Genomic DNA, 23,127 nt, shown 5'->3' on the forward strand with positions numbered 1-23,127 from the left:
TCACCTCACCACCTTGAGGCAGGAAATTCCTCTTTGAGACATCACATCTTTACTTATTCCAGTATCATCCACACATTATGCATTAGTGCCGATTAGGATAACGAATAATAACAGTAAAATCTTGAGTTTAGATAAAGTTCTATAACTAAAGATTTCAAGTACTCTACAAAGAGCAGATTTGGGTAATGAGGACTGAGGAGGAAGCTTGAGGCAGCTCATTGCCAATGATGACAAGTTAGCAACGTTACACGTGTTTCAGGTTCCACTCCATGCTGAGGACACATAACCTTGAACAGTTCTTTGTGACCCCTTTGTGACTCAGTTCCTACAACTCTCAAGTGGAGGCAATAATATTACTCACCTCCGTACCTCACAGAGATGTTGCAAGGAATAATGTTTGTAATATGCTATGGAGTTCTCAGATGAAAGGTGGAAATTAATATATGATGAAACATTATTACCACTTATCTTCACACCCTCTAAATGGGTTAGGCTAGTGAAGAATCAGCATCCCCACAGCCTGACAGGGACTAGTATTGCCATTATTTCCACTTAACATCTATTATATAAACCCAAAGAGGTTGAGAATTGCTCAGAGCAGCAGGATTGCTCCTAGGATAAATGAAAGCAAGCTGAGATACCAGATCAACAAAGAGGTAGCTAATTATTTATTTTCTTCTTCTTTTTTTTTTTTTTCTTTCTCAGTCTTATTTAAGATGGAGTGTTTAAGAAGAAATGAGTGCAGGGTGCCTGGGTGGCTCAGTTGGTTAAGTGACTGCCTTCGGCTCAGGTCATGATCCTGGAGTCCCGGGATCGAGTCCTGCATTGGGCTCCCTGCTCAGCAGGGAGTCTGCTTCTCCCTCTGACCCTCTTCCCTCTCATGCTCTCTATCTCTCCTTCTCTCTCTCTCAAATAAATAAATAAAATCTTAAAAAAAAAGAAGAAGAAATGAGTGCAGAGGGAGAATCAGGGAATGGCTGAAGCAACTTTTCTTCGGCCATTCCTCTCAATTCTGTCATCAGCATCTGTGCATGATTCACAGTCTCTGAATGAGCTCATGGGCAAATCCTCCTCTGTGCCTTTGCCTTCTGTCTCCTTTTTCAATAATGTTTTCCCTATCCATCTCCATTTACCAAGGCCGGCATAGGGCTCCCTACCTCCATGGAACCTTCCTGGCCTCGCTCTCTACCTGAACTCCCTCTGCCTCTCCTTCATAGTTAGCACGTGTTTTGGAATGTATATTTTGATGTTGGTATTGCTTTCTGATAGACTTAACTCTTCAAGGGCATATTCTATTAATCTCTATTTTTTACCTAGTACAGGTCTTGGCATAATGAAATTAATCAAATAAGTATTAAATAAATGAATAAGTGGAATCTGTCAACAAAATGTCAAGATTCGAGTTCAGACCATACCAAATCCACATCTGCTATTCTTACCATACTGTATTGTACCTGTGGGGCACATGTAGTACAGAATAGAAATATTGAACAGGCAAAACTGGCGACAGACAGACTGATTGAAACGTTCAACCCCTTTGGGTAAATACCAAGGAATATAATTGCTAGATCACATGATACGATGTCTAATTTTGTAAGAAACCTCCAAACTGTCTTCCAACATGACTATACCCTTTTGCATTCCCACCAGCAATGAATGAGGAGAGTTCCTGTTGCTCCACGTCCTTATCAGCATTTGGTGTTGTCAGTGCTTTCAATTTTGGCCATTTTATAGGTGTGCAGTGGTATCTCGTTGTTGTTTTAACTTGCATTTCCCTGTTAACATTATCAAATGTGTTGAAAACATATGTCTACACAAAAGCCTGCACATGAATGTATGCAGCTTTATCCATAATTGCCAAAAATTGGAAGCAACCAAGAGGTCCTTTGGGAAGTGAATGGATAAATAAACTGTGGTACATCCAGGCAATGAAATATTATTCAACTCTAAAAGGAAATGAGACATGGAGGGAACTTATATGCATATGACTAAGTGAAAGAAGTCACTCTGAGAAGGCAACATACTGTATGATTCCAAATGTATACCATTCTGGAAAAAGCAAAACAATGGGATAGTAAAAGAATCAGTGGTTGCTAGAGGTTAGGAGAGACATAGGGTTGAATAAAGGGAACAGAGGGAATTTTGAGGATAGTGGAACTACTCTGTATGATACTGTGATGGTGGATACATACATCATTATACATCTGTCAAAACTTATAGGATGTATGACACCAAGAGTAAATCCTAACCTCAGCTATGGACTTCGGGTGAAAATGATGAGTCAAGGTTGGTTCATCGACGGTAACAAATGTATCACTCTGGTGGGGGCTGCTGATAGTAGGGGAGGATGTGTATAGGCAAGAAGTATATGGGAATCTTCTGCTCAGTTTTGGTGTGAAACTAAGACTGCTCTAAAAATAGTCTACTAAATTTTTTTTTAATGAAAAGAATACACTTTCCAACAGGGAAACTGAAGATGTAACTTTGAGTGTTCAAGGGAACTCTCCAAAGGCATATGCTACCTAGAAAGACTGAGTCACTTTAGAACCTGCTTATGCAATGATTCCTATAATATTTACACACAAAAATGTGAGTATTTATGGCACCACTTTGCCCTCTCTGGTGTCATTACTCGTTGCATTAAGTCCAGACCTCCCTGGAATGCCCTTGATCTGTGTTTTTTGCCACATCTCACTCCCCTGTTCTTCCATCACACACACACCCTGGTTACAGCAAAGGTGATGCGCGCCCTCTGGACAAACCTGTGTTTCTCCTTCTGATGGCTTCCCGGCTTCAAATATTTTTTCCTGTGGCCCCACTCCCAGTCTGGGCTCTACCATCTCCACCTATTAAGGCCTTCCCTGTCTGTTTTCAAGGCCCTTCTCAAATGCTTCCTCCACACAAAGGCTTTCCTAGTCAAATAAAGGCAACATCCCTTGCAGAACACTTTGGATATGCCAAATAAGCATACATATAATCTGGAAGAGCACCGCCTATAAGTCATGCTGCCAGAGAGGCACTGGGATGTTTTACTATTAGAATTCTCTGAGGAACGTGAAGAAACTGTCACTATTTTAAAGTCCTCAGTCTTACTGGGCCACGTTGTTGGAAATGATGTAGAAAAAATTTTCTACAAATTTTCCTGGTTTTCACGAAAGTTTTTCTTAGGGACTGATTTTGCTATTCGAGTGTGGCTTAAATATTGTTGTTGCATAACCAGATTCCTTGAGTGAAGTGTTTGTGTGAGGGTTTTCCTTTAACTCTTAATCACATACTCATCTTCACCCACAATGGTGCCTGCATTGCCAAATGTATCCAGGAACCCAGCCAGAAGGCCGCAGTTCAGGGATTACCAATTATGGACACTAGAATGAAATCCTCTTAACTACACACCAGCGCAGATATGGTTTCACCACGTCACATACTAACACTCCTCAACCTCCATCAGTTGAGACAAAGTCTGAAATCTTCTGGTTTTGTTTCTTTATCTGCTAAATATTGGAATGACTACCTGCTGGAGTTCCAACATGTTCACTTACCTTTCTGGAGGTATAATTTTTTAATGAGACATAACTCACATCCATAAACTTCACTCTTTAGAAGTATACAATTCAGTGAATTTTAGTATATTCACTAAGTTGTGTAGCCACAACTACCATCTGCTTCCAGAATGTTTTTATCCCCCTAAAAAAAATCCCATAGTCCTTGTATTTTGATCTTGTGATCAAATGCAAATTTCACTTATTTATTTGATTAAATTGTGCTAATAACTCTTGGAAATTCAGTGAACAGCATATATATATAGTATATAATATTATAATAGCTTAGTATTTTTAATGTTTATCTTGCTTATAATTTGCCATTTGATCAAGGTTTTACATGTGCGTGCACACACACACACACACACACACACACTTTAGTCTTGGTTTTGTTAGGGCTACTAGGGCCAGGTTGGGGATATTAGTGCCAAGAATTGTAGCTTAAAGGAGTGAGTGGACACAGTGAAGGTAAAAATAACTCTCCTTTATTGAATACATACTGTTTCCCATGTACTATTCCTCACTTATGTGGGCAACTGGAGGCTTATAAAGTTTATGAAACTTATTATCCCTAAGATGGCAGAGTTAGCCCACCTTGGTTCACAGCCCAAATTCAAACCCAGGCTCTCCAGATTCAGTGTACATACTCTTAACTACTATGTTCTACTTCTTGCTGTTACCTCCCACATTTAGTTTAATTATACCAACAGCTCTTGACGAGGGCTGTGCAGTGTGCTTTCACAAGTCTTCGTGCAATGCCTCGGATTACTGGATGAGAAGACACCGCTCCTGTAGGCGAAGTAATCACACAGCTCAACCACCTCGGACAAGCAGCTGAAATCCAGGGTTCTCTCCAGAGCCAACGTGGATGTGTGTTCCCCTACACCATGTTGAGACTTCTTTTTTGGGGGGGTTGATTAGGACTTTATTTAGAAAAATGGAAGTATGTATGGAGAGAATATATATATTATGTTTATATTTAACAGAATTTATTATTTATTTAAAGATTTTATTTATTTATTTGTCAGAGAGAGAGAGAGGGAGAGTATAAGCAGGGGGAGTGGCAGGCAGAGGGAGAAGCAGGCTCCTTGCTTAGCAAGGAGCCCGATGTGGGACTCTATCCCAGGACCCTGAGATCATGACCTGAGCCGAAGGCAGACGCTTAACCATCTGAGCCACCCAGGCGCCCCTATTATTTATTTTTTATTATGTTCAGTTAGCCACCACGTAGTACATCATTAGTTTTTGATGTAGTGTTCAATGATTCATCAGTTGCGTATAACACCCTGTGCTCATCACAACACATGCCCTCCCTAGTACCCATCACCTGGCTATCCCATCTCCCCCCTCCCCGAAACCCTCAGTTTGGTTCCCGGAGTCCAGAGTCTCTCATGGTTTGTCTTCCTCTCTGATTCCCCACCTTCAGATTCCCTCCCTTCCCCTGTGGTCCTCCCTGCTATTCCTTATGTTCCACGTATGAGTGAAACCATGTGATAATTGTCTTCTGACAGGTATCTCAGACTTCTGTTCCAGGTTTCATAATAATGCAACACCTTCTATCTCGTATTTATTTGCATGTTTGAATGCCTACATCAGTCTTAGGGTAGCAGATGACTTGATTTATATGTGTAGTCCCTGTGCTCAGGTAATGTATATTGAATGGATGTGTGGATAAATTAAACAATGAGTCTTGCCACGAAGTCACTTGAATTTTCGGTTTCTAGACCTCCTTAAGAGTTTAACCACCAACATTTTAGTGAAAGGAGAGCACATAAAATAGCTTGATCACATCTTTGTTCTCTCTCTCTGTTTTTTTTTTTTTTTTTGCAAAAGTAAACTTAATTCCACATACACGTTGAGTAGAACGCTTTTTGCATACACAAAGAAATGTGGTCACAAATAACTTTGGAAGAGGATTAGTCATAACTTGTACCTTTTGTAAGCAAAATGAATGAGGATACTATTAAAAGCTGGTGGATTGGGGCTTTCATTAATCGAATAAAATCTGCAGCTCTGTTAGCCCTCCCCACCCCCAATTCCTTAGCCTCTGTGAATAAAGCAGTGACCTGGGAGTTCTTGAGCTCGCACCCCCACTCCTTGGAAAGGTCCTGCCAACTCTGCATTGTCTTGTTGGATTTGCAGTCAGATGTCTTATGCTGGCAGGCACTGGGCAGGCAATGAGTTCTTTCCCTGGAAGTTGGGCACAAAAAGACCGGCATGGGAGCAGCCTGTTTTGGGACAGCTGCTCTGAGACAATGCAGTAAGCAAGGCAGAAATTCCTCGGAGCAGAGGGTGACTCGTGGGAGGAGTTCAGTTTGCTAAGTATTGTCATTTGCTGAGAGTAGGTGTGTGCTCAAGGAGTCTTAACCTGAAGGATCATTAACTCTTTCCGTCGGCTGGCGAGCTGCGGTGGCTTGGCAAGTTAGTCCCGGAGACTCCTGCTCAGGAAGGCCAGGGAGGAGGAGTGGAGTCACTTTTTCATGGGGGACCACTTTGAGAAGGGCCAGCACGCTCTGCTCAATGAAGGAGAAGAGAATGAGATGGTAAGATTCTAGCCACACTCCCCTCTTCCCCTTCCCATTCCCCAGCCTCCAATACTGTCCCCTGCCACACACACACACACACACACACACACACACACACACAAACATACGCGCGTGGGGGGTACGCACACTCTCAGACACACTCACATGCTTCTCTGCAATTTGACTCTGGTATTATGTGAGAAAAGGTAGTGTCCAAGAAATTTCTCTGTCCCGTAAGTGTAATCTCTGACAGCAGAAATTTGCTAGGATGAAAACATTGTATTCATTTTATCAAGAAGGGAGAGAAGCACGATACCATTTTATGATGCATTTTTGAGCCTCACGAGTCTAGCAAGTTCTGTTCAGAACTTTAATCATTTCAGCAAACCTCTAATGTTGGAAGCAGTGTATTCCTTGATAGGGGGAAGTGGAAGAGACACTGTGAGGTAGGAGTGCAGCTGAGTCTCTGATTGTCTTCTCTTCTCACGTATCTGTGTTCACAAAGAATGTTGGGTGGGGAAAACATAAAATATTAACAATTATCAGTCTATATACTTTTCTGTTTACTTCTCAGGTTTTGCTTGTCGGTCTCTAGTTATGGAGATTGGTTACAGACAGCTTTCTGTAGTTCACTGTCTCTTTTATTTTAGATGTGCTCTCCTCTGGGGAACTATAGGAAAATCGGAGATGATTCTTATGTTCTTGCCGCATTTAAGCTGTATTTCTCAATTACAATGTAATCAAGAGAGAGTTAGAAATGTGTACTTTTGGTTAATAAGGGCTTTCAGCTAATTGTTATGCCAGGAGTGGTGTGATTAAAATGCGATATTCTCATTCTATAATAGCATTTTATCTTCCTGGAATTAATATAGAAATAACAAACCCAAAAAATTTTTATTTAAATTTTTTCTTGGCTAATTGCTTTAGCCCTGACTATTAAATTCTTTGTTCCTGAACTGGTCTTTCAAGTTTAATCTGCTTACCTGTTCCTATAGCAACAACATTTTTTTGGACCTTCAAGGGTAGATCCCTTCTGCTATCAAAGCTGAAAAAATTGTAAGGGAATAAAAGGCACCCAAATGGACATGAGCTTCTTAACCATCTCCTTACTTCTTTCAGATTGGGCTGCCGAATGACAATTATCTTTAGGGCCTACACAAACATCACTGGAAATGACTTTCTAATGCTATGTTGGTTATAGTCCTTACTTCTTCAAAGTGTTTTCTTTGGAGAGTCAATATTCTATTATTCTCTATATTAAGTTGACGATTTGACCCTCATCTGGAATGCTCTTCACCAGAAGGCAGGGGCTCCTCCCTCACATCCTCAGATAGAAACACACCCACTCTTTTCTCATACACTCATTTCTGCTCTTTGACAGTTTGCCACTCAATAGTCATTAAGAGTCATCCATTTGCTAGCAGACGTTCCCAGTACTGGGGAAACGACCATCCTTCTCTAGCCTACACACTGCTGCGTGGCGATTTTGTTGAGAGTTCATCTTCATAATGGCACTGCCTAGTGAGTCAGGGTGTCCACTTCATATTGTATGCAGCTGGAAGTCCAGTTAGGAGAGGACCTTTGGTATGGAAAGGGGACTCTGTGTTTTGTGGACTGGAGTCGTTTGGCCAGCGGTCTCAGCAGAGGTGAGGCCATTAGTATGCAGTCTTGAGCTCTCCATCTTGTTCCGCCTGGAGAAACCTGGCCACCTGCCTGTTGCTGTGTCTGACTGTGTCCCTTTGTAACTCACTACTCCATTCCCCACGCCCCCTTCACCTATAGCTGTAAACTTGCAAAATTCTGAAGATCTCTTTTTATTTATTTGGTTTTGATGGAGTACAATTGACATACAATGTCGTGTTAGTTTCAGGTGTACAGTATAGTGATTTGACAATTCTCTACATTATGAAATGCTCACCACAATAAGTGTGGTTACCGTCTGTCACCAGACAATGTTATTACAATTTTAGTGACTATATTCCCTATGCTGTACTTTTCATCCCTGTAACTTTTTCGTTTTATAACTAGAAGTTTGTAGCTCTTTGTCCCCTTTACCAATTTTGCCCATTCCCTCAGTGCCCTCCCCTCTGGCAACCACCAGTTTGTTCTTTGTGTTTATGAGCCTGTTTTTGTTTTATTTTGTTTTTTAGATTCCACATATGGGTGAAATCATATGGTATTTGTCTTTCTCTGTCTGACTTCACTTAGCATAATACCTTCTAGGTCCATCCATGGTGTTGTGAATGGGAACTTCTCAAAAAAATTATCAAGATATCTTCAAGACATTCCATGTATTTTCATAGTGAGTTCTAGTTTACCAACTATTTTCTTGGCCACTTGCTAATTTGGTTTTTACTACACTTTGTGAGGTACATGCTATGATTCCCACTTTAAAGATGAAGAAATTGATGCACTGAGGATTTGCTTGTCTAAGGTGGCATCAGCCAACAAGTCCAGGAGCTGAGGCACCACATTAATCAAGTTGGCACCTCTTTTGTCTCTGGACCTAAACATAGCCCAGTGATACCTTTTTCAGTCCTTCCCCAGGACATTATACTCTTAACAGAACACACTTCCTCCCTTAAGATAACAGAGCTTAGGAGAATGTCTGGTCTTAGATTTCCCAGGATCTATTTTGTTATATATAATTTGCAGATTTGTATTTCCTGAATAAGTCTGTCTCCTCTGACTTGAATTTTAATCCCTTTTAGAAAGCCAAAAAGTTGTCTAGAAGTGTGTCATATCAAAGAAGTGTGTTTATAGTTTCTTGCTTTATAATATACACCATTTGGACCTTTGCAGAAGACGTTCCTCCAATGATAGAAATGACTTCAAATTTCAAGAAAAACAGGAATATTTCCAGGCCTAAAGATGCCTGAACTGTCTTCTGTTCTAGAATAAAAGAAAGAGGAACTAAAGAGCAACTCTAGGTGATATGAAAGTAATAGTCTTAAGTGCAAAATGAGACAGGAGAAGAAAGAATTTGTTCGAAGGACAAGGAAGAAAAGGGGAGAAAGTAACCTTGAGAGCAGGTTCACCCAGATGACTGCCTCGTAGCCTCAAAGAGCAGAATGATGCCTAGCCAGTGCTGCAAGCGGATCAGAGGCCTGGGTCTCACTAGCTTGGGCTAGTCACTTGCTGCTTTACCCTGTTTCCAAATCTGTCCAGTAGGAGTGGTCCTTCCTACTCTACCTGTCTCACAGGGCTCTTATGAAGATGAGCTGAAATAATCTGTGGGGAAGTGTTTTGAAAAATATAAAAGTCTAGGTGAGTGTAAGCTGCTATTATCTAAACAAAGATAGGAAGAGTCAGGGCTTCAGAAATTAACCAGTTGAATAACTACTAACCCCAAAGTGAGGTCATCTCTTCTCATTAAATAACCACAAGTAAGGATTGTATACTTTTATGCACAAGCTATAGTGACCATTTGTAAATGGAGAGGAGCTGAGCTACCTTATACCCAGCCTTGTAGTGCTTACTTTGGGAAAACCTCAACTCTTCTTGGAACTAACTTCCAATCAGGAGTATCAGACCGCCTGGGAGCTTGAATTCCTTTGAATTCTGTGGATACATGTTTATGTTTTGAAATGCCTTAGAAATACTAAGTGCTCAGGTGCTCGGGTGGCTCAGTCGGTAAAGCAGCTGCTTTTGCTTAGGTCGTAATCCCAGGGTCCTGGGGTCGAGCCCCGTCCCGGGCTCCCTGCTCAGCGGGGAATCTGCTTCTCCCCTTTCCCTCTGCTCTCTCTGTCAAATAAACAAATAAAATCTTAAAAAAAAAAGAAATACTAAATGCTCATTTCCTTATACCATGACTTAACAAAGTGGTTAATTGATTAATATTGTGGTTTAATTGTTTAGAACATTGCTCACCGTTATCCTTTGTTACACCCTAATAAAATCATACTCCTTTCAGGGAAGTGCTTTATTTTTATTCTAGTGAGACTTGTTTTTAAAAGTAATGTTCCCTGATTTTTTTTCTTTCCTCATTTCTAGCAAATAAGAAAGAAAATAAAACCCTTGATTTTTCTGATTATAAAGATAACATATGTTTACTATAAAAATATTGAAATGACATATAAAAATCTAAAAAATGAAGTAAATATGATTTATAAATCTTCCACTCAGACACGATCAGTATTGTTGACCCTCCTTCTAAAGACTTATAAAAGATGAATCCACCAAATTCATCTAACTCATCTAATAATACAAAACTTTCTAATTTATTACATTTTAATATTCTCTACACCGTTCTGTTTATCTACATCCGTGTATCTGTTTCATGGGAATACTACATAGTGGTGTCCTACTGTTCATCTCTTTCAACTCCGTATTTATTAGTCTGAAACGAATAATGTTGGGAGTATTTATGCCATAGAAATTGGTAAATGCTACACAGGACTTGAGTCTTGCCCCACCTGAAGGCCAGTTGTTAAATATTTACCAGCATACCACTGAACATATTATTTCTTTCAGACTTCCCTTTTCCCCCGATACATGTCTAAATACAGTAAGCATGTTGTATTTGGATATCATCTGTTTATTTGTACTATGCATCATGCCAAAACACAATAAAAGCAATCATAATCTATTCTAAAAAGCATGCATACACGTATTCACAAATATATTTTTTAAACAAAAAATGGAGTCATTCCATCTATATGTTTTTTTAAGCTATCTTTTCATTACGCTTAAGAATTTATCATGCCTGTATTTTTCTCTTGAGACTTGTAGCTCCACATAACTATTTTAACATGTTAATTGTATCTGGATGAACTATTATTCTATATTAAGCAAATCTCTCATGTTGCACACTTATGTTAATTCTAAATTTTTGGGCTGTGATGGACAGCTTTGTACATGTAATTTCACATATTTGTCAGATTATTTCCTTAGGATAAAGTCCTAAAAATAGCACTGATGCACAAAAGGGGATGTGTGTTTTAAATTTTGATTGATACGTAATGCTAAATTGCCTTTCAGAAGATTGTGCTTTTACCAATTTACACTCTGACTAGCATTCTTTTTTGAGAATACTTGCTTTTTCTACCATACTTGCCAATGTTGAGCATTATGAATCTTTTTAACTTGGGTTCACCTGCTATGTGAAAATGATACTTTATGGCTGTATTATTTCTGCATTTTCTTGATTTGAAATTGAGCACATCTCAATAAGTTTATTAGCATTTATGTTTTTTTGACTAGACTCTCTTAATGTTATCACTCATGTTTTATCAACTAGTAGACTGGTTAAGTAAAACCTTTGAATCGGGAAAAGCAAGAGAAACTCTCTTTGAACTTCCATGTCGTTTCTGAGAGTAAGAAGTTAGTACTGCAATGAGCGCATAATAAGGCGGCAGGGTGGTGTGTGGTCTTTGCCATGTTGAAAGCCCCATCATGCCTTCAGCATGAGCAAGGGACATCTGTCCTCACCAATTATCTGGCTCACTTTCACAGCTGATGTTTGTCTTTTCTTCTCTAACACCAGGAAGCAAAAGCACCTCCCCCCACCTCAATAGCCACTTATTTATTATGCTCCATGAGCACCTCCGAGTTGGTTGCCAATGTTAACTAGTGAACCCACAGATCTCATAGTGGGGGAATTGTGTTCAGACTGAGACATTTTGTCAGTTGAAATGTTCAGGAAGCTGGGCTACTGGCCAAGTCTAGTGTCTTTATTCTTGATTCATTGCTGCAGAACTCCCATGAAGTCAACTCATCTTTGATATAAACTCTTGAGGAGTAACACTTAATTGCTTTTTGAGGACAGGGACCCTGCTTAGTTCACCTTTGTATGGCCTCCCCCTTCCCTTTCCCGCTATTCCCAGAATTGAGCATAGTGCTTGGCACAAACAGTCAGGGCATATTTGATAGCATAATTCCAAGCTCCATTAACCTGTAGTTTTGCATTCTGAGAAGAACAGGGAGGCAGCAGGGCTTAAAGGGAGAAACAGTTTGAATAATAAAAAAAGAAACTTAGGAAATTCTGTGTTATTTATTTGGAATGGCCAGTCATTTTGTGAATTTATCAATTGACTCCTGTTTCCCCCAAGCATAAACAAAGCTTATTCTTCGGAGTTAATTAGCCATACTATACTATTTTTTCTATGAGATACTTTATGCTATCCTTTCATCCGTTCATGTATAAACTCAACAAATATTTACCAAATGCTTACTCTGTGCCAGGACTTCTCTGTGCTAACCAAGGAGGATTTTGAGTGAATAGCAAAAAGCTTTTGTTTTTAAGGAGTTCACAGTCGAGCGGGCAGGACTGAGTACATAATCTGTGGGGCCCAGTGCAAAATGAAAATGAGTTGCCCCTTGTTCAACAATTATTAAGAATTTCAGGATGGCTCTAGCAGAACATTAAACCAAGTTCAGGGCCCTTTTGAGAGCAGGGCCCTGTGGGATTAGACAGACACGTGGCCATGTAGCTGGCCCTACAAGTGGGGGAGCCAGGAGTGCAAATGCAATGAAACTGTGATAAAGCAGGTGCCACTGAGGGAGTCATACACATAGAGCTGTGGGGGCAAAGAATAAGGAGCAGCACAGTCAAGGGGGGAGATGGCATCTAATTTCCCTGGAGGGGTAGGTGAGGGCCCGAAAGTGAAAGACTTTATAAGACACCCTCACAAGTGCACATTTTATCTTTTCCAATGATTCCCAAACACTGGCCCATGAGAAAAACTGTACCAGAAACAAGTTGGGGAGTATATAAAGAGAAGATTCAGTATGCAACTGCACCCTTGACATAGAGGATGCTGAGTAGAGGAAGGATTTGAAAGATACTTAGAAATTAGACTTGAAAAGACTTCATAATCCGTAGACTGTGGGGTAAGAGAGAAGGGGTGAATGGGATGAGTAGAACTAAGGATGTCTTTAAGGTTCCTAGTCTGTACAATGGGAGGAGATGATGCAAGCGCTGAATCCCACAGGGAAAGGTAGGAACAGGTTGGGAGTGGAAACGGCCACAGCAGTAGCAGATACTTAGATGGTGATTGATCTGGACCAGGAACTTTACATATAGTAATGTATTTAATTCTCTCAGAAACCCTAAGAGGAATTATCATCTCTCTTGTGCACATGTAGGAACTGAGGTGTAGAGAGGTTAAGTAACTTGACCAGGTTCATTTGGCTAAGTATATGGAAGGCTATGGCTTAACACCCCAGTTTAAACATAACAGTTTACTGCCTCTTTTCTTTCTTTCTTTTTTTTTTTTTTTTAAAGATTTATTTATTTATTTTAGGTGGGGAGGGGCAGAGGGAGAAGGAGAGAATCTCAAGCGGACTCCATGCTGTGCACGAGCCCGATGCAGGCTGATCCCACGGCCCCAAGATCCTGACCTGACCTGAAATCAAGAGTCAGTCACTTAACTGACTGAGCCCCACCCAGGCACCTTGGTTTACTGCCTCTTACTTTTGCTAAATTCTGATGCACTGTTTTAGTTGTTAATGGTGGCAAAAATGGCAGGGCATAATTGAAAGAAACACAACATTAGGAGACTGGAGACCAGCATTGTTGTGTTGGCTCTGCCATTATTTATTCTTATACCCTTAAAGCAAATCATGGTCACATCTCTTTCGCTCTGTCTCATTTATAAGGTGGAAATAATAATACCTTACTAGTTTGAACCAGGGACCAATGCAGGTGGTTTCTTGAGGTCCTCTCCAACACACACAAGGATATGATTTCAAAAGTTGTAAAACAGGTGGATAAAATCACTATGAAATGTCTTAAGAAATTTAAGTGACACTTGATTTTTTTCAAAGCACTCTGAGTTTTTAGTCAAGGAAAGGAGCACATATCTGGAGATATCAAGTGGGAACTGGAAATTTATGGCAGGTGTTATGTGAATTAGTTATGAATAAAGAGTAAATCCATTGGTAAACAATTAACCAATGCTGAACCCTATAGGGTCCTCAGGCCTACAGAAACAGAGCACAGGAACTTGACCTTCAAAGGCATTGGTGCATTGGTGATGTGTCCAGATTCATTCCTGGGTGCCATTTTCAAGTCTTTGTCGCTATTTTAAAGCTTTGTGAAGACTAGCCAGAGTGGGGTTCCTTACCTCCATGGCCTACAGCTATTTCTGGATGCCTGTCATGTAAACCTCAGTGAGCTGTCTGAAACCACAGCCCGGGTAGAGATGGAAGGCAGCTCAGAACACTGCCTCTTCAACTCTATCCTCAGCCTAAGGCTACTCTTCTGGACAATGAGCACAGCTATGCCCTAGATGCCCCCTCAGAAATCAGAACAGAGAGGAGGCCCAGTGTGCTGCATACTTTCCAGAGAAATATGTCCCTCAGGGGACAAGCCTCCTTGGCTTGTCACTCAGTGCTAAGCTTCTAGTAGGCGTAGAGAAGGTTACCTGTTGCCCTTGTTCTACTTAGTCTTGGGCAGTCCCTTTGTGTCTGGTCTTAGAGGAGTGGGAGTGGTGCTTTATTAATATTCCTGTTCATCCTCTGCATGGCAGCTACCTTTGTCTTTTATCTGAAGTTGACTTCAGGTGGGAGTTTTCTGCCCTCCCCTAGCAGTTACCTGGGCTTGATTTTGTAGAATCTTGGTTTCAGGATGGTAAGTTGTAAAAGGTATTTGCTTCTATCCTTCATCCAGCATCAACTGATTTTTGCCTTCATCCTGGTAGAGGATTTCCTACTTAGAAGTAATTGACCTGTGTTCATTGGGCCATAATGGTTTTATTTTCAAACTTTACTTGGGCCCCTCTGGTAACTGAAGATATTACATACCTTCAGGTACTATACCAGTGGAAAAAAATTGCCCTTCTTTCAAGAGTCTCAGCCAAATACTCATTTTGTTTTCTAACTGGCTCTGATTAGATCACCCCCCCCTTTTTAAAGATTTTATTTGTTTGACAGAGAGAGAGCACAGGTGAGATCTTGACCTGAGCTGAAGGCAGACGCTTAACTGACTGAGCCACCCAGGCACCCCGATCATCTCCCTTTTCAAACTTAATTAGTGGGGCCAGAAGAATACCAAGCTCTTAGTTACATGTCCACGTCTGGAGTTAGGGTCAAAGTTAGCTCTACATGAAGCACAGCTGACAATGAGGAAGTGGCGGTGTGACAGAAAAAAGTGAGTGAGATAAGTGGGGATTGAGTGGTCTCAACAAAAAATACAAATGGATAAACAGAATGTCCAATATGATAGTCAATAAATAATAGTTTAATTGAGCTGAACAGATAGTGTTTAAAGTGGACAGGTCCCCTACATGATTATTTTTGCTAGAGAGAATATAAAATTTAGAGCTTTCCTACTGGTATTTTAGATATCTGTGAAGAAGTAGAAAAGGGCCTTTAAAACATACATATTTATTTTTCAGATGTTAAAAGTGAAACATATTTAGTGATTAAAAGGTGTGTAATACTGGGGCGCCTGGGTGGCTCAGTCGATTAAGCGGCCCGCTCTTGATTTCGACTCAGGCAATGATCTCAGGGTCCTGGGATTGAGCCTCTGGTGAGGCTCCTTGCTCAGTGGCTAGTCTACTTGGGGTTTCTCTCTCCCTCTCTCTCTGTCCCTTCCCTGCCTCTTGTGAGCGTGCACACGCATGCGCCCTCCTCTCTCTCTCAAATAATAAATCTTAAAAAAAAAAATAAATAGAATTTGCTCAACACAGATGTAAAAGAAGAATCATGGTTATTCCATCACCCGAGGTAAATGTTAGTATTTTATCTGATGTATTTGTCTTCCAGTGTTTCTTCTTTGTGCCTCACCTTATTTCAATTAAATTTGAAATTGTACTGTATACTTTCATGTTGTCTCTCTTCACTTAATATTATTATGTATATTTTTCCTCATATTATTAAAATACTTAATAAACATTATTTTAATGCCTATATAATATTTGATAATTACCCTGTTCTTTTATTCAAAGATTGCTTTCTATTTGCTACTACTACTAATATTGCAGTGAACATCTCTGCATACAAGTCTTTATTCTGTGTTTTGCATAAGTTAGAGGGATTGCTTTTTTCTTTTTTTTTTTTTAAGACTGAGAGTCTTTCTTAGTGGCCTAAAATCATACCTTTGGAGGTGTGCCCATTCTTTCAAAATCCCTCTTAGCAGTAGAGATCTAGGCTACTAAGGAATTGCCAGGGTGGGATCTGCTTCTGATGCTCAGAGAGGCCATGTTTGCCATTGTCTATCCCAGAGAACTATGAGGAGAGAGTGTGTACTAGGAAGTTGTGAAGCTTCTATTTACTTAATGGTTTTTCATGCAGAAAGCATCATGTGCATACAAAGGGTCAGTTCTGACATTAGCAGACGATGAGGCTCTAGTAACAAACTGCGGGCCCTTTATATTTCATTTCAGGAAATTTCCCATGTAGCTTCCTCCTGCTGTTTCGTCTGTAGGAGGAATAAGTAAAAGCTAGAATTCCTATTATTTTGGTAGCAAATTCTATCCCCTGTGATCACAGTTAGAGTATCTGTTCTTTAATAAAGGCCTGATTGTGGGGGCCTTCAACCTTATGGGGAGAAAAATCTAATCATCTTCCTTCTGAACTTTTACACAAGTTCCCAGAATAGGAAAACAATTTTATTTTTGAGTTTTAATATTATTGAAATAATTGCCTACAGAGTATCCCAATTAAAAAAGTAGCAAAATAGTATACAAATAAAAGTGCAGTATTTTGCCCCAAGGAAGGATATGCTTTTCTATTTAATTTTCAATGACTTATCGATCAACTATTCACTGCTGTACCTCCAATGCTTAGAAAAAATATAAATACACAATATATATTTTTGGGGTAAATGAATGAATGATGGATGAATATAGCTAGTTATAGTTACATTCCCAAACTATATAAAATGGCATATATTGGGGCACCTGGATGGCTCAGCCATTAAGCATCTGCCTTCAGCTCAGGTCATGATTCCAGGGTCCTGGGATCGAGCCCACATTGGGCTCCCACTCCCCCCTGCTTGTGTTCCCTCTCTCACTGTCTCTTTTTGTCAAATAAATAAATAAAGTCTTAAAGAAAAAAGAAATAGCATACAGATCTAAAGGTAAATAGGGATTAGAATTCAGAAAAGTAGAGGATTGACTTACTATACTTCATTTCACCTGTTCCATAGAATCAACTTTCCAATAACCCAAACTTTGTCTTTCTCCTGCTTATTACCTTGCCCATCCAAGCTTTCCTTAAATGCCCTCAGAAAAGGAAACTTAGCATGAGACAAGTCATTTCCTTGTGAGACAGAATGACTATTATAAAGACTCTTCCTATGTTGAAATGAAATATGGTTCCATTAACCTGAATTCATTAGTCTTACCTCTTTTGCCTTTTGGGGCCACCTGTCAAAAATCAACTTCTTATTCTCAGGCATTTAAAAATTATTCCTATATGTCCCCCATCTTAATCCCTCCTGGCATCTCTTCTTCAATTTAAACACACTCAGTTTCTTCAGCCACTCTTCGTGTGGCACAGTTAACATTTATTGACTACTTACTAGGTCCTGTGCCCATTGCTTAGCTCTTCCATGTGATACTTTATTCACAGTAACCTCATTGGGTAGATACTATCACTATAGGCACAAAGACCAAATGTTTCCATTGTTTCTCTGTGGCAGGGGTCCACAAACTATTGACTGTGGGTGACATCTGGCTCACTGACTTATCTGAAAATAAAATTTTATTGGAAAACAGCCTCCTGCATTTATTTACAGATTGTCTCTGGTTGCTGTTGTATTACAATGGCAGAGCTGAATGGTTGTTAGAGAGACCATGTGGCTCACAAGGCTGAAAATATTTTCTATCTGGTACTTCACAGAAGAAGTTTGCTGAGCCTACCCTTTTCCTTCTGATCTCTCTCTTTTTTTTTTTTCTGATCTTATTAAAAAAATTTTTTTTCTTTATTGCCATAGTAAAGTGTTACTTGTTAGGGTTGTCCAAGTTTTGCATCCACCAGTGATGGTTTAGGAGAGCTCTGGAAAGGCTTGGGCTGGGTGGTGGTTAAGGATTTAAATGGCTGTCAGTGTGGTCAGTAGATATTTACAAACTGCTGTGGTGGAAAGTGCCCTGTTTGGAAGCCTGGGTTCTTTCTAATCTGGATTCTTCCATTAATCGTTCATTTTGTGTGAGGAGTTTCCCCTTGCTGGGCCTCTGTTTTTTTCCATCTATAAATAGATCTAGATCTATAGGATCTGTCTGATGTAGTTACATACCTATCTTCATTTTGAGGTTGCCCAGACCCTTATTTACCAGCATGAACATTGGTGACCAGATATATAAGACGCTTCACCTGTTGGAAATAGTACAGCCATGTATAACCAAGAGCCAGTGGATCCTTAGATTTCCCAAATTATGGAATTTCAGGTAGAGAAAGTCACTCAAAGATAATCCAGTCCAACACATTCATTTTTTTAAAGTTATATTTTGTAAAGATAATTTTAGATTCGCACTCAGTTGCAAGAAATAATACACAGAAATTCTGTGTATGCTTTACCCGTTTTCCCCATTGGTAATATCTTGCAAAACTATAGTAAAATATCACAATCAGGGAATTCACTCCGATAGGTCAAGGTACACAACACTTCCATCATCACAAGTATCCTTCGTTTTGCCTTTTTCTAGCCACATCCACTTTTTTTCCCCATCGATCTCTACTCCTTAAGTCCTGGCAATCACTATTCTGCTTTCTGTTTCTATAATTTTCTCATATCAAGAATGTTATATAATTAAGATCATACAGTATGTGAACTTTGGGATTGACTATTTTTTACCCAGCATAATTCCCTGGAGATTGATCTAAGTTGTTTTGTGTATCAATAGTTCATTCTTTTTTATTGCTGAGTAGTTTTCGGTGATATTTCATGGTGCCATGGTTTATTTAAACCATTCATCCGTTGAAAGACATTGTAGTTGTTTCCAGTGTTTGACTATTATGAATAAAATTGCTGTAAACATTTGTGAATAGGTTTTTATGTGAGCATAGGTTTTTATTTTTCTGGGATAAATGCTCAGGAGAGCAATTGCTGGGTTGCATGGTAGTTTCATGTTTAGTTTTTAAGGAAACTACCAAACTGTTTTCCAGTGTGGTTGTACTATTTACATTCCCATTGGCAATTATGAGCGATCCTGGTTCTCCAAATCCTCACCAGCACTTGCTGTTTTCACTATTTTTTGTCTTAACCATTCTGACCATTTATCTCTAATCATTCTCTATCTAGCTGTATAGTAGTATCTCATTGTGATTTCAGTTTGAATTTTCTTAATAGCTAATGATTTTGAATATCTTTTTGTGTGCTTATTTGCCATGGGTATTTTCATGTCTTTTGTCAATTATCTAATTGAATTGGTTTGATATTTTACTGTTGAGATTTGGGTGTTCTTTATGTATTCTAGATATGAGTTCTTTATTGAATATGTGGTTTGCAATGTGTTAGTAATGTGGATGTCCAATTGCTCCAGCCCTATTTGTTGAAAAGGTTATTTTTTTCTTCATTGAATTGCTTTGCACATTTGTCAAAAATCAATTGGGCAGAGTTATATAGGTCTTTGTCTTGTTTTTTATTCAGTTCCATTGATCTATGTGCCAGTGTTACACAGTCTTGATTAAGGAAGTATACAATAATTCCTGAAATCAGGTAGACTTGTTGCTTCCACTTCATTCTCATTTTTTCAAAATTGTTTTAGCTGATATAGTTCATTTGCTTTCCATATAAATTTTAGAATAATTTTGTTTATTATCTACAAAAAATCTTACTGAGATTTTGATAGGAATTGTGTTAAATTTATATATTAAATTTGGGAGAATTAAAATCTTTGCTATGTTAAGTTTTCCACCCCATGAACGTTGTATATCTCTCCATTTATTTAGACTCTTCTTTGATTTCTCTTATCAGCACTTTATAGTTTTCAAAATGCAAGTCCTGTGTGTGTTTTGTTAGATTTACACCTAAGTATTTCATTTTTTGAGAGATTGTAAATGGTCTTGTATTTCAAATTTTGGTATTCAATGTTCTTTATTAGGTTATAGAAATACAATTAATTGATTTTTATATGTTTATCTTGCATCTTATTACTATGATTAACTAACTTATTCGTTCTACGAGGGTTTTTTTTTTTGTAGATTCCTTGGGATTTTCTATATAAAAATCTATCACATGTAAAAACTAATGATGTAACGTATGGTGATTAACATAACAATAAGAAAATTTAAAGGAAAAAAATCTATCACATGCAAGTAGGAACAGTTTTAAGTCTGTATGCTGTTTGTTTCTTTTTCCTGTCTAGCTACAACTCTTACGTTGAATAAAAGCAGTGAGAGTAGACATCCTCATCTTGTTCCTAAGGGATCTGGGAAAATATTCACTGTTTCATCATTAAATTTAGTGTTACCTGTATGTTTCTAAAGATGCTCTTTATCAAGTTGAAGAAGTGCGTTTTCATTCCTATTTCCTTAAGAATTTTTATCATGAATATGTGTGAAATTTTGTCGAAAGTTTTTTTCTGTGTCAATTGTTATGACCATGTGATCTTTAAATTAAAAAAACATTTTTTTAGTCTGTTAACATGGTGGATTACATTGATTGATTTTTGAGTGTTAAAGTGGCTTCCTATTCTTGGAATAAATCCTACTTGGTAATGGTTTATAATTCTCTTTATTGCTGAATTCTATTTGTTAATATTTTGTTGAAGATTTTTGCTTCTGTGTTCCTGAAGAAGATTGATCTAGAGTTCCTTTATTTTCTTTCCCCTTCCTTCCTTCCTCTCTCCCTCCCTCCCTCCCTCCCTTCCTTCCCTTTCTCCCTCCCTCCCTTCCTACTTCCCTCCCTTCCTTCCTCCCTCATTTATTAAGCACTTAATATGTGTGAGTCCCTGTGCAAGCTATTAGGTATACAATGAAAAGTCCTAGGGCTCAATATCTGGTGGAGGATAGACTTCGGTGGGCTGGTGCTCTGACAGCAAAATATACAATTTTCTGTGAGAACACAGAAGAAGTTACAGCCAATTCCTGGATGACTTCAGTGGGAAAGTGCCGACTGAAAAGAATCTAGATGCATGAATAGGAGTTTAGCAGCAAACCCAATTAGGGTGAAGGACATTCCAAGTCAAGGAGACATAAGGTACAAAGGTACTGAGATGTAAAGGAACAAAGCACATTCCATTCGGAGAACTGAATGCAGCTTGGCAAAGCTGGTGTGCAGGGTGTATGTGTGTGTGGTGGAGTGGGACTGGGAGAGCAGAGAGTTGAGGCTGAAAAGATAGTGTGGGGAAGATTAGGAAGAACTCTGCATGCCATTCTAAAGGAATTTAAGGGTTTTGAGTAGGTAACCAACCACACTGGTTTACCTGAACTTTCTGGACATTAGCACTAAAGGTCACATCCTGAGAAATCCTTTGGTGTTGGACAAACTGGAATGGTTGGTCACTCTATAAGGAATTAAAATCAGATGTCTGCTTTAGAAAGGTAGCTCTGTAACAATGTGAACAACAGTGTAGAGAGAAGTGAAACTGGGACATGATGACACTTGCCGTGATTCTAGTGTGAGCACTGGTTGAACTAATAAGGCAGGAGTATCAGGGATGGAGAAGAGGAGACCAATTTGAGAAATATCTAGAGGACACGATCACTAGACCTTGGACTAGTTAGATGTTGAGGGAGAAGGAGAAGAATATTAAAGAGAATTCCTGGATTTCTGAATCGTATAACTGGATGTGTAGTGGTGGTAGTGGTAACGCAGGGAGAGAGGAGCGTGTGGTTAATGAGTTCAATTTTAAACTTATGATTAATTCTGACTGAGGAGGCGTCATAGAGTCTTATATGAATGGTGTTTTTTAAAGATTGCTAGGATTTTTTTTTTTTTTTTTCTGGGAGAAGGTATTGCAAAATTGTGGGGTGTGACTCTTGATAAGTGTTAAAGTTATTGCTTTGGGTTCAAGGCCATGCATGCCCAACAAGCATTGGTAGAACCTTCAGAAGCAAAAGTAGAACTCATTTGAGAGTGTTTGGCAGTTTTTGAAATGTCATAAATGTGCAAAATATATATATACAGCCAATTTAATAATAATTCGAAACTGGTATGATCATTGCCTGAGTCAGAAGAGAGAGCACTGTTAGCACTCCAGAGGTTCTCCTGGGGCCTGCCCTAACTATGACCCATCTCTGCTGTCTGCCCCTATTCCATGCAGAAGTGACCTCTCACCTGGCTTGTATAATTATAATTTTCTTGCCTTTAAAAATATTTTTCTAACTATGTATGCATACCATAACAATATTTTTGAGGTTTCTGTGATTGAAATGACACTGATTATATTCTTTTGTGTTTTGCTGCTTTTGCTTATTAGATTGGTGAGATGTATATTACTGCACAAAATTATAGTTTATTTGCATTATGTCAGAATATATCATTGTAAGACTATACTTTCTAAAAGCTGATGGACTTTTGGATTGTTTCCAGCTTTGAATTTTTCTTGTTTGTGTCTCCTGGTACCCAGGTACACCCAGTTACTCCTGGTAACTCCGGTAAAGTTTCTGTAGAGAAGATACAAGTAGAAGTGCTGAATCACACAATGTGTGTATCTTTAATTTCACTGTGTAATGCCAAAGTGCTCTCCAAAGTGGTCTTGACAATTTATCTCTCAACAGCAATGCTCAGAAAGGATTCCTCATTCTGAAAACCAGTGGTGACCATTGTTCTAGTGAATGCTTTCAACTCACTTCCAAACTGTGGAAAAGATTTCCGGCCTTCTTAATGAGAGAACTTGGTAATCTCATGCTTTTCAAAATGATTTTTATCTATGCAGGCCCTGTTTAGGCATAAACTTGTAATGGAAATCAATATACTTATATTGATTTTATGTTGTTTGAACAGGTAGAAATGGAGTTTTTCTGGTTGAAAGGGCAGTGTTTGGTGCGTCCGTGTGTGCTAAGTGGGAGGGAGCTCAGAGTACACCTGCTGGGCCCCAGCCTAATGTCTGGCACATGGTGTAATTATTAGTAGAGTTGTCTGAAAATGGAACAGCCTTCCACAGGAAGTAGAGTTTGCCTCATTGGAGGTGTGGGAGTTTCACATTGTGAAAGAAATATGAGATTGGGTCATC

The 23,127-nt window shown here is 39.1% G+C and overlaps 1 protein-coding gene across 4 annotated transcripts in view; it reads left to right on the forward strand.

Annotated features, from left to right (window-relative positions):
* The first annotated feature begins 5,695 nt into the window (after window positions 1-5,695).
* Window positions 5,696-23,127, forward strand: part of ATP13A4 (ATPase 13A4) — a 120,012-nt gene continuing 102,580 nt past the window's right edge. For 2 of the 4 annotated variants that reach the window (XM_073895504.1, XM_073895515.1), the window contains exon 1: window positions 5,698-6,082. In XM_073895504.1, coding sequence (XP_073751605.1) covers window positions 6,020-6,082 — 63 coding nt within the window. In that variant the 5' untranslated portion in view covers window positions 5,698-6,019. Of the gene's footprint in view, window positions 6,083-23,127 lie in introns of all 4 variants that reach the window. The other 2 variants (XM_073895525.1, XM_025869156.2) reach the window with 2 other exon arrangements.

The sequence above is a fragment of the Callorhinus ursinus genome, unplaced genomic scaffold, assembly GCF_003265705.2.
Source record: "Callorhinus ursinus isolate GAN/ISIS: 27379988/994484 unplaced genomic scaffold, GSC_fseal_2.0 scaffold1, whole genome shotgun sequence".
NCBI lineage: Eukaryota > Metazoa > Chordata > Mammalia > Carnivora > Otariidae > Callorhinus > Callorhinus ursinus.